Source organism: Delphinapterus leucas, chromosome 11, assembly GCF_059928025.1.
Source record: "Delphinapterus leucas isolate spDelLeu-1000000601 "Yukka" chromosome 11, BTC_Dleu_Yukka2, whole genome shotgun sequence".
Lineage (NCBI taxonomy): Eukaryota > Metazoa > Chordata > Mammalia > Artiodactyla > Monodontidae > Delphinapterus > Delphinapterus leucas.
In genome coordinates, this window is record NC_143139.1 from 57,337,465 (window position 1) to 57,350,296 (window position 12,832).

The following is a 12,832-nucleotide window of genomic DNA, read 5'->3' on the forward strand; positions in this document are numbered from 1 at the left end:
GTATTTGAGTATATTCTTGCATTTGGCTAAAAATGTGCCCTTAACACAGGCAGAGATAAAGATAATTTATTTTTCACTCAGGTTGCTATGTAAACTAATGACATTTTTGTTTACTCATTCATTTATTCACTTATTCATTCAACAAATGTTTGAGTGCTTCTTTGTCCCACATGGTATCTCTTTTTGGTTCTGAAGATAAAGAGGGAACTTTTTAGGAGGGAGGACAAAAGAGCTAAATACTGATTAAAATAAAAAGTGAGGGAACTGTTTTTCTTATTGTGAAAATAATCATTTTAAAGATAGACCTTTAAGAAGTAACTATTTTTGCTAAATATGAATAAGCAGGCAGTTTGGGATTTAGAAGTAACTCTAGCAGTAGAAAAACTTTTCTAGGACAGCACTGTCCAGAACAAATTACTCTTGTTGGCATGATTCACCAGTTATATAATTAGATTAAAATGTCAGCTAATATTTAAATATTGTGAGCGTTTAAACTTAGCTATCAAATATTTTGTGTTAGACTAGTGTGGTACTGCCCACTTCAAGAAATATTTTTTCTGTGAAGGCAGGACTGTTAGAGAGAAGAAAGCTGTTGTGGGCCGTCCATCAGTGGAAAGTAAGCACTGCAGATATTTCTGGTGTGTGCAGATTGAATGAAGCCTGCAAATCATGTGTTTATCTGCAATTCAATCAGTAGCATTAGCTTGCTATTTAATGTACTATTTTAACCAAATGAAAAAATTGGCTTAGAAAATTTAAATTTTTCTTCCCAGAAAAAAATAAAATTTTAAAATAATCTTAGAACGCTGTGTTTTAGTTCTGATTTCCCCCCCTTTAAAAACCTTTGCCCTTTTGCCTGTCATGAGGTATTTTTATTCTTTATCTGAATTAATTTTGCCAATATTTTTCTTTCTACTGCATAGAAGATTAAAAAGGACCCTTATACAGCCACTATGGTAGGATTTTCCAAAGTCACAAACTACATTTTTGATAGTTTAAGAGGCAGCGATCCTTCTGCACATCAACGACCACCTTCAGAGATGGCAGATTTTCTTAGTGATGCTATTCCAGGTTTAAAGATAAATCAGCAAGAAGAACCAGGATTTGAAGTCATCACAAGAGTGAGTGGAGTTTATATTAATATAGCTCTTGTATTTTAGCAGGAGAAATGCTTTTTAAAGTGTACTGAATGTTATAGAAATAGAAACTCAATTTTGGTCATACCTGCCTCTTCTCACAATCCTTTATAACTTTTGCTCACTAATATATCTAACAACTAATGCTTGTCCTGCCACCAAATTCCTGGTTTCTTCTTCATCAACTACTACTTCTCTGTTCATCAGTGTTGGATCTCTTTCTTTGATTACCTTTTTATAATAATGAACAGGTTTTTGTTTCATTGAGTGTATAGCAGTGAGTAAATAGTAAGCCTTGCATGTTGCCCCTAGTTCTGTTCTTCCTAATTTTTGTTTTCTCAGGCACTGCACAGGCAGCTAGTCAGGACACTACTCGTGGGCTTTTATTCTTATGTGAATCTTTTCTTTTTTAAGTAAGATGAATTTTGGCCTTGAATTATGGTAAATCTTTATATATGCTCAGCAAGACTTGAATTTGCTACAATTCTAGGCTGCACATAGTTAGAACATTATAAAATATCTAAATTGTAGTACTTAATTAAAGGGCTTATCTTGCAAATGGCATTTTAAAATTACCAACATCTATTAATTGAATGAAAACCTGTAGAAAAGGCCAAGTAGAGCTAATGGATCATGAATCAATTCTGAGAGCTACAAATTTTAGATTGGAAGAAAAGCTAATTTTAAATATGATTAATGGAATAATACTCTTTTTTAATAATATAGCGTACCATTTAGTGTGAAGGGTCTGTTTTAGAATTTACGTGTTGAATGTTCTGTACTTACGTAATTGAAACCCAAAACAACAAATGTTTTTTTGTTTCTGAATTTATAACCCAGTTATTTGTGTGTTTAGTAGGAGGGTAAAATGTATGGAATGCTATTGCAGTTTATAAACTAAATATTGGAAACTAAGGGAAAATATTAGAAATGTTAGAACTTAATGTCTGAGTAATAGTATTTTAGTTTTAGTTTCTGTATACCTTGATTTCATTTCACTTGTTAAAGGTGTACTCTTTATTGCTTATCTTTTTGTTTTAGATTGATTTGGGCGAACGACCTGTTGTTCAAAGGAGAGAGCCAGTATCATTGGAAGAATGGACTAAGAACATCGATTCTGAAGGAAGAATTTTAAATGTAGATAATATGAAGCAGATGATATTTAGAGGGGTAATTACTTTAGTATTTTAAACTGTTGGTGTTCAAGTTTTCGCTTTCTTTTGGGAGGTGGGAGAGATGAACTCCTGTTTGATGAGTGTTGCCTTAAAATCCGTGTAGGACAGAGTGAGGTGTTTGTGATGTCCCTGAGGGTTGGGTTGGAGGGATATACCATTAAGCCTATGGAAGGGTATTCTTTCTTACTTGAAGTTCTGTGGGTCATGTGAAGGAGGCATTTGTGTTCCTCAGTGGTAGTTCCCTTATGTAGTAAGGACTGGGTTTAGAAAGACTAATCAGTTCCACTGTCTGCTATACAGTCTACTCTTCATTGTTTACGCTTTCTGGCGGCTGCTTACATCTTCAGAATCTGGAAGTCAAAAACAAGGTAGTTTTTACTGAATTGAGTTATTTTTATGTACAGGCATACCTCGGAGGTATTGTGGGTTCGGTTACAGACTACTGCAGTAAAGTGACTATTGCAAATAAGCGAGTCACTCACATTTTTTGATTTCCCAGTGCATATGAAAATTATGTTTGCACTATACTGTATTAAGTCGATTAAGTGTGCAATAGCGTCATGTCTAAGAAAACAGCGTATGTATTTTAATTAAAAAAATACAAAACAAAAAAAATAATAATAACATCAAAGATCACTGATCACAGATCACCATATCAAATACAATAGTAAAGAAAAAGTTTGAAATATTGGGAGAATTACCAAACTGTGACGTGGAGACATGAAGTGAGCAAACGCTGTTATAAAAATGGCACTGGTAGACTTGTTTGGCACAGGGTTGTCACAAACCTTCAATTTAATAAGACATGCAATACCTGAGAAGTGTAGTAGAGCAAAGTGCAATAAAATGACGTATGCCTATATAAAACTATCTCTTAAATAGTAGTTTTTCTGTTTATGTGCAAGTTTTGTGAACTTAAAGTATTGCATTCATTTTTTACAAATGTGTTTAATATGCATGTTTTCTTCAGGGACTTAGTCATGTGTTGAGAAAACAAGCATGGAAATTTCTTCTGGGTTATTTTCCTTGGGACAGTACCAAAGAGGAAAGAACTCAATTACAAAAACAAAAAACGTAAGTAATGGTCTTTTGTGTGCTCATTAAAGAAATCCAAGTAACTCATCCATATAAAGTGGAATAGACTAGGGTAAGGGAACATATTTTTATTTTCATCTTTTTAATTTAAATATTGTGAGCACTGTAGTTAATTTCAAACCAGAAACACTTATTAAAGGGACTTCATTGCAGTTACATTAGTGAATATATAGAATGATGGTAAAAAAAATTCTAGTCCCCTTGTATAAACATTTTAAGCATACCAAGATATAGATTTTAAAATATATCTCATTTATCTTGATTCATTTTTACAATTTATTATGAAATTATAAAAATGGCTCAAAATTGTATTTGCTATTTAGGTTAATTACCTTTAAATTATTTTCCTGGTGCTCTTATAACATAAACTGGCCTTTTTTTTTTGGAATTGTGTTTCTATTTTTAAGTAATTATCAGACTTGAAAAGAAACACAGACCAACTTCCCAGGTATACTTATTCCCAGTTTGTCAGTCTAACCTTTTATTTAAAGCTCACTTTCAATCATTATGTGTATATTCAAATTCAGACAGTCCTTTCTCTTTTCAACATGTTTGCCAGTCCTTCTAAGACATTTTCACATCAACAAGTTTCTGTAGTAAACTGGTTGGAAAATGGTACTCTTATGTCACATTAAAAAAAAAAAAATCTCATAGGTTTGTAATTATTTGGAAACTTTAGTGGCTAAAGTATTTAATGACTGGAATAATTTTAGTTCTGATATTAAGGACTGAAGTAAATGTTTCTTTAAAATCATATCTAAATTATTCTAGTAGTTTAAATAAAGTTTATGACATGTATAAGGTTATTTTATTTTTCCTTTGATTGTAACTTTAAACATTTCACTATCATATTTATAAATTTACATCTCACTAGCACCATAAATGCTTTGATACATTAAATTTGTTTTTTAGGTGTTCAAATAACCTTTTTTGGTATAAAATTGTTTTCTATAGTGATGAATACTTCAGAATGAAACTACAGTGGAAATCTGTCAGCAAGGAACAGGAGAAGAGAAATTCGAGGTTAAGAGATTATAGAAGTCTTATTGGTAATTTTTTCTTAATTTTGAAAATGCATGAGAGGGTTGCATGGAAGTGTTGATAAGATTTAAGAAATGCAGGTATATACTACAGAGTTAGGGCCCAAATGAAAAATCAGAGGCTTGTGGCAAAGATTCTTACCACAGAAATACCTAGAACCTCCTAGGGCAGCCTTTAGAATGTGATTTGGGCACTCTTTCTAGCTGCAAAGCCTCTATCTGGCTCTCTAGCCCTCCAAGAAAGCTGACATTGTTGTGAACTTGGGCCAGATAATAAAGGTTATAAAACTTTCTCTCAGAGAGGAGGAGATCAAGATAGTGGAGTAGAGGATGCAGAGCTCACCTTCCCCCGCAAACACATCAAAAATCATCTACATGTGGAACAATTCTCACTGAAAACTAACTGGAGACTGGCAGAAAGACTCCTGTATAGTAAGAAAGATAACACACGATACTGAGTGGGAAGGAAAGAGAAGTGATGAAGTTGGGACCTGTGTCCCTGGGAGGAGACTCAGAGGAAAAGGGAGATTACGTGGGTGGAGAGCCTCCTTGGGGAATGAGTGGTCTGAGCCACATATTGGACACCCCGGTCCTGGGGTCCAGCAGAGGGAAGACAAGCCCTCTTGGCTGGTTGGAGGGCTGTGAGACTAACAGGAGGGCTGTGGGAAGCCTGGACTCCGCTCTTGAGGAAAGAGCACATGCTTTCTTGCTCCTGAGGCAAGGTGGAGGGGGTGGATTGAAGACTGTACAAGTGACTGCTTGGTTTTCTGTGACCGCCCCAGTGCACACCCTGGCTTGAGCTAAGCAAACACCCCAGCCCCACTTGGAAGATTGGCTGTGAGACACAGAAGCAGCTCAGACCTGAAGCAGCATATGAGCAGGGTGGGGGCAGCCATTACTGGCACTTACACAGGCAGAACATCAGAAGCAGTGTGAATGTCTGACCCTTGCTGGACCACCGTAGCCCATGCCCCTACACACTCGGAATGCCCACACCAGCCCTTCCTGTTCCAGCACTGTCCCCAGTGGAGGAGATACATGGGGGTGCACACTCCGAGGGGAGGAAGTGAGCTTGGACTTGGCCCTGGCCCTAAAAGGGAGGTGACAGCCACCAAGCAGAGGGGAAACCCCAGGTCACACCTGGCTCTGGCCCTAGGCCCTTCATCTCCAACCACACCTCCTACCAAGGTGATAGCTACCAGCATGCTCTCAGGAAAGATGTGACCCGTGTTCAAGTCAAATCCAGCTCTCCCTCCAAAGCCACTGGGCACACGCTAACTGTATAGGAGTTCTCCCACATAATGACACCCTTAAACGATTTCTCTATGAAACTAGGTGAAAGTTAAGCAAAATGAGAAAACACAGGAATTTGTCTCAGACGAAAGAGTAAGAGAAAACCCCTGAAAATAGTCATGAAATAGAAATAAACGATTTACCAGATAAAGAATTCAAAGTATTAGTAGTAAGAATGCTAACTGAAGTAAGGAAAGTAATAGATGAACATAGTGAGAATTTTAACACAGAGCTAGAAAATATAAAAAAAGAATCAGAACTGAAGAATACAGTGACTGAAATGAAAAACACCCTAGAAGGAATTAATAGCAGACTGGCTGATATAGAAGAACACATAAGTGGTCTGGAAGATAGGATAATGGAAATCATCCAATCAGAATAGCAAAAAGAAAAACAAATTTAAAAAATGAGAACAATTTAAGGGACCACTGGGACAACATGAAGTATACCAACATTTGCATTATGGGGGTCCCAGAAGGAGGAGAGAGCAAGAAGAGGTTGAAAATGTATGACATTTTCCCACAAAACTAGAACAAATAATCCTAAAATTAATGTGGAACTACAGAAGACCCCAAAATGCCAAAGCAATCTTGAGAAAAAAGAATAAAGCTGGAGGTATTATGCTCTCTGACTTCAGACTATACTACAAAGCTACAGTTATTGAAACAGCATGGTACTGGCACAGAAACAGACACATAGATCAGTGGAACAGTATAGAGAGCCCAGAAACAAACCCATGCACTTACGGTCAGTTAATCTACAACAAAGGAGGCAAGAATATACAATGGAGAAAAGACAGTCTCTTCAATAAATGGTGCTGGGAAAACTGGAAAGCTACGTACAAAACAATGAGATTAGAACATTTCCTCATAGCATATACAAAAATAAACTCAAAATGGATTAAATACCTAAATGTAAGGTGTGAAATCATAAAAATTCCTAGAAGAGAACATAAGCAGAGTACTCTTTGACATAAATTGTAGCAATATTTTTTTGAATCTGTCTCCTAAGGCAAAGGAAACTAAAGCAAAAATAAACAAGTGGGACCTAATTAAACTTGAAAGCTTTTGCACAGCAAAGGAAACCATTGACAAAATGAAAAGACAACCTACTGAATGGGAGAAAATATTTGTAAATGATGGGATTGATAATTGGTTAATATCCAAAATATATAAACAGCTCAGAAAAACCAGGCAGCCAATTAAAAAATGGGCAGAAGACCTGAGTAGACATTTTTCCAAAGAAGACATACAGATGGCCAACAGGCACGTGAAAAGATGCTCAGCATTGCTAACCATTAGAGAAATGCAAATCAAAGCCACAGTGTGATACTACCTCATACCTGACAGAAAGGCTATCATCAAAAAGACCACAACTAACAAATGTTGGTGAGGATGTGGAGAAAAGGGAACCCTTGTACACTGTTGGTGAGAATGTAAATTGGTGGAGCCACTATGGAAAAGAGTATGGAGGTCCCTCAAAAAACTGAAAATAGAACTACCGTACGGGCTCTAGGCACACGGGCTTCAGTAGTTGTGGCTCCCTGGTTCTAGAGCACAGGCTCAGTAGTTGTGGTGAACAGGCTTAGTTGCTCCATGGCATGTGGGATCTTCCTGGACCAGGGATTGAACCCATGTCCCCTGCATTGGCAGGCGGATTCTTAACCACTGCACCACCAGGGAAGTCCCTTGATATCATTGTTGATACGTTTTGGTTTCTGCCTGGCATGTCAGTACTAAATAACTATACAAGAGGAAAGAGAGACAGTTCATGAGGGCACAAATAACTTTTTACTGTGTTTAAAACACCTATTAATGCAGATATTCTGTATTGGCATTATGACTATGTAAATTGTCCTTGAGTTAATAAAAAATAACTTATGTACCTCTATCAACTATGATATGAGAATGAAACATTTTGGTGTTTTTAAATAAAATTTGACATTTATAGCATGATTTTTTGGTATTGCTTTTCCTTGTTTGAAAAATGTATTCACAGTTCTATAGATATATGCTATATTTATATTTATTAAGCTATTTTAAGATAGCTCAACAAAAAGCTAGAATATTGTTCTGCTGATTTTTAAAATGCCCTTATAGAATCTAAACTCATGTCATGAGTTTAGGTTGCTTTGTTGTAAAATACCTCCTCATCTCTTCACAACAATTATTGAGAATGTTTTCAGATTATTAAATTTAATGGGGGGAGAGGACAGTTATAACTTTTAAACAAAATTGATTATAGAGTAAATTAATCACTTTAAATTTCTTTAAATTATTTTTTCATAATTTACTGAGGGATTGAAGTTTGGGGAATGCCTTTTTAGTTGTTTCACAACAAGATGCATCTAGCAGGTATCAGTGTTTGTTAATTGAATTGTCAGTACAACTTGAGATACACTCCTGGTGATGTTTCTAAAACTTTTTAATGTCTTAAAATCATTTCCAGAAAAATGTGGATTTTCTTTTTTTTTCAAAATTAAAATAGATTGCTTATTTTATATGTAAACTATTTATTTATTTATTTTATATGTAAACTGAATAATGTATATATGAGAATAAAGAAGTAATTTGTCCTAAAGATGGTTATGGAACATGACAAAGAAGTTGACAGTACTTCTCATAATGAATGAAGCAATTATGAATGAAACAAATCTGTTTGATTACACTTGATTGCATAGTAACTTTTTTCATTACTGTTTTCAAATAATACTGCCTATCACATGTATTCATGACTGGCATTTTTTTATATATATAAATTTATTTTATTTATTTGTTTTTGGCTGCTTTGGGTCTTCGTTGCTGTACGGGCTTTCTCTAGTTGCAGTGAGCGGGGGCTACTCTTTGTTTCAGTGCACGGGCTTCTCATTGTGGTGGCTTCTCTTGTTGCAGAGCACAGGCTCTAGGCGCTCAGGCTTCAGTAGTTGTGGCTCACGGGCTCTAGGGTGCAGGCTCAATAGTTGTGGCGCACGGGCTTAGTTGCTCCGTGGCATGTGGGATCTTCCTGGACCAGGGCTCAAACCCATGTCTCCTGCACTGGCAGGTAGATTCTTAACCACAGGGTCACCAGGGAAGCCCATGACTGGCATTTTTATTGCTAACTAATGTGAACTATTACTTGGTGTTGGTTTTAATTAATTGAATGTATTTCCTACTATTCAATTAAAAGATTTCTATGTTTAGATAAAAATTGAAAAATATTTAAAAATATACCCAAGAGGAGGTTGACTGACTTCGGAAAAAAATTCCAAAATGTTACTTTATTGCATATCTGAAATGGAATTTGATGAATTTTTTCATTTTAAAAGCTTGGCAAGAGAGTAAGATTAATAACAAGAAGAATAACTCTGTACTTGTAAGATGTGAGCTTTATAAAAATCTGTTATTCTAAAGGTTTTCAAATATGTGATGATTTTCTTCCTCAGAAAAAGATGTTAACAGAACAGATCGAACAAACAAGTTTTATGAAGGCCAAGATAATCCAGGGTTGATTTTGCTTCATGACATTTTGATGACCTACTGTATGTATGATTTTGATTTAGGTAAGTTCTCCTCTAACATCCTAATTTAAAGATACTATGTATGTTTATTTTAGAATTTAAATTTATTAACCTGTTAGGAACATGTAAATAGTTCTGTGGCCTAGTTCTTATAGGGGTGTTCCACAGGGGACTGGAAACTTAAAAGGCTTTGGTTCCCAAATTGTGCACCAAGGAGCACTGGGTTGCTCATGCAAACTCATGGGGACAATGTGGGATATTTTAAATATTTGAGGGAAATATAGTGACATCTGTAGGACACTGCTCTAACTACTAACTGGAGTAGTTCAGGGTTTCATCATTAGATCACCAGACTCCTTCTGATGAAGTTATATCTTTACAAAGCAGAGTTTTTGGCCTTGCCATGATAAGCAAGTACTGTGTGAAAATAGATGAGGATGGTGGCATCCAATTGGATTCCAAGGTTTGAGTAGTGTAGTGCCCAACAGGTGCTAAGTTAAATAGGATATAAATATTAATTAAGTTGTTTGGATCTGTTTAATAAATGGAAATTGTTAGTAATATTTTTGAGCCTAGGGGTGCCTTGGAAAACAATTCCTGAGGCACTAAGGGTACTGTGAATTGAGAAAGTTTGGGAACCTTTTTTTGATAGGCTTATCCCTTGTGAAGAAAAATGCTGATTTGATATTATAGACAAATGGTGCATATAATTATCTAGGGCATGTGGAGCTTTACTCTCTTTTCTTGGTTAGTCTGTTTTCTACCAAGAATGAGTTGGAAAGACTGGGGTTGGTGGTGGGAGTTGGGGGGATTGCATAGGGAAGCGATGCTAAGGGATAGAAAGCCTAAGGAACCAATATTTTAAGGGACAAGAGAACTTGATCCAAAAGAATTCCTTTTGGATTCTTATATGTAAGTTAGGGGAAGATGTAAACTCTGTTGTGGATCTTGAGGCATCAGCCTCTGGTGACAGTAGTTGAATATCACAGATTTCTCTTTAAAATGTGAAATGTAGCCAGCAGTCCTGTCTATCACACCTATAGTGAGCCTCAAATTGGATTGTTGAAAATATTAGTAGATTGCTTCTTAGGTTACAGAATGTTGTTATTACTTAATTTTGATTTCAATTTTGATTCTATTAGAAGCCTTTTGAAGAAGTGGGGAAATAACCCCACTATATAAGTAAAGTTATATTGATTTAGACTGTGACTCAGGGTTGTACAAGTAGTAAATATTGGACTGGGGGTAGAGACCCAGGTCTTTATTGCAGCCTGGCATTCTTACCTCTACACATTCAGCACCCTGACCCATTACCATTTTAGTTTCTGTTAACCACTGTGGGGAATAGGGCTGTCGTCCTAGGGAACAAGAGGCATTGCCCTGTACTCTAAGTTGGTAATTTTGAGATAGGAATTAATGCATATTCTCAGAAGGAGTTCCTGAATGCTCAGTTTTTTCAGGAACTGGGTCCCAGACCAGCTATTTGGATAAATTGCTGTTCCCGTTTGTCTATATTAACGCCACATTCTTTCCAGTCAAATACTTTAAATTATTTGAAACATACCCAGGGATTTTATTAAGAACTCTGGCCTTGGGAGAAGCCAGGGTAGTTTTCATAAAGCACTGGACCAAATTTCTTGCTTTTTACTCATAGCAAAGTAATCCGGGCTGTAAATTTACTCTTACAGTTGATTCTTTCCTATTGAGTTGTTTGGCTTCTTAGCCCATAGATGAGATGTAGGTGTATTTGTGTTGAATATAGTTTCATTAATAGTGAGGAAGAAGATAAAAATTAACAAAAGCAGACAGAAGAACTCAAGGAAGAGTAATTTTTAGTTAGTGCAGACACTATATCTAAGTTGTTTCTATGGGAGGTATCTTTTTTTTTTTTTTTTACAGTGTATGTTCATAATCTGATCCTGAATAAGCAGTAAAAGGTTAAATTATACACAAAATACTGTATGTAAGAAGGCAGGAGAGTGTCTAGTTAAAAAAAAAATGATTTCCACCTCTTAAGATTTAAAAAAATAAAATTGATCCTCTAATAACCGAATAAGCTTCAGTTAACCTGGAATGTTCACCTGTATATAGATGAAATTTTTCTTTTCTCTTTAAGAATGTGTACACTAGGATGGTAAGGAGTTCATTTCTCACACCTCCACACTGAAACAACTTTGCTATGAAAATAATTTTGGGGAACTAGTTCAGAAATTTAGTAGTGCTGATTAAGATGCACATCAGTCAGCACTAGTGCAGAATTTGAGCATCACTGAATGCTAATTTAAACAGCTTTAATCTTTCTTTAATTAAAAGGAATTTGTACATTAATTCCACACCCACAACTCATGACATACCCCAAAGAACATCATGTATAAAATAAAATAGATTAAAAGCAACAAGAATATGAAGATTAATTTGACTGCTTGCTTTAACTAAAACTTTATGGTAGTGATCCCGTATGAAAGCTGAAGACTTAAAGGATTAAATTAGCTTCTTAGACATTTTTATTCATTATAACTTTATAATAAAGCACTTTTCCCCCCCCCAGAGGAAAGGTGCTTTGTAAACCTTTCGAACAGCATGCTTTGAAATATTTCTGTTACAGACTATATGTGGTCAGACCCAGGAAAGTGGTACTCTTTTCCACTTTGTTGAATTCACATAAATTTCCTTCATGCTTTAATTGGTTTAGCTTTTATATTTGTCATTGCTTTCACTGTGTCATTGCCATGTAGGAAAGTTCTGATGATAACAGTCTAGTCTTCCTTCTAACCTACTTATTCTTTCTTAAAAGTGTTGTATTAGTCAGGGAAAGAAGTAAAGAAAAAAAAGATTTCTTATAAGATACTGGCTCATGTGATTATGGAGACTGAAAAGTCCCACAGTCTGCCATCTATAAGGTGGAGACTCAAGAAAGCTGGTGGTGTAGTTTAAAGACCTGAGAGCAGGAGAGCCAGTGGTGTAGATGCTAGTCCTGAGTCTGAAGGCATGAGAGCCAGGAGCACTGAGGGCAAAGCGCTGTCTCAGCTCAACCAGCCAAGCAGAGAGCAAATTCAGTCTTCCTCCATCTTTTTATTCTATTCAGGTCCTCAGTGGATTGGGTGATGCCTCCTCACATTGCTGAGGGCCATCTGCTCTAATCAGTTCACCAATTCAAATGCTAATCTCTTCTAGAAACACGTTCACAGATACTCCCAGAAATAATGATTAACCAGACATCTGGGCATCCTGTGGCCCACTCAAGTTGACACACAGAATTAATCATGTCGTATGTATTATTTTAAAAAAAGCATCTGTAATAAATTTGTATAAATGCTTACATTTAGATATCATGTCGTATGCCATTTTTTCTAGCACTTTTCTCTAAATGTCTTGGTAACTCCATTGTTTGGTACTGTAATAATTGGATACCTGCCATGGGAACCTAAATTTTTTTGTGTGTGTGCTAACGTGCGTAGAGACATACTTTTCCGCAGGGTGTAGTGTAGACATAGTGAGGTTGGGAGGGATTAGGCGTAGCAGTAGATGGTATTGTAACTGAAAGTGGGGTCCGGCTGCTCGTTGCTCAAAAGCCAATAAAGAGGCCAGGTTGGC

The 12,832-nt window shown here is 36.1% G+C and overlaps 1 protein-coding gene across 3 annotated transcripts in view; it reads left to right on the plus strand.

The window, feature by feature from the left end:
• TBC1D15 (TBC1 domain family member 15) overlaps nt 1-12,832 on the plus strand; it is a 65,932-nt gene that overhangs the window by 39,383 nt on the left and 13,717 nt on the right. For all 3 annotated transcript variants that reach the window (XM_022571505.2, XM_089921040.1, XM_089921041.1), the window contains exons 7-11: nt 924-1,121; nt 2,178-2,306; nt 3,282-3,385; nt 4,361-4,455; nt 9,164-9,280. In XM_022571505.2, the coding sequence (XP_022427213.2) occupies nt 924-1,121; nt 2,178-2,306; nt 3,282-3,385; nt 4,361-4,455; nt 9,164-9,280 (643 nt within the window). The remainder of the gene's footprint in view (nt 1-923; nt 1,122-2,177; nt 2,307-3,281; nt 3,386-4,360; nt 4,456-9,163; nt 9,281-12,832) is intronic.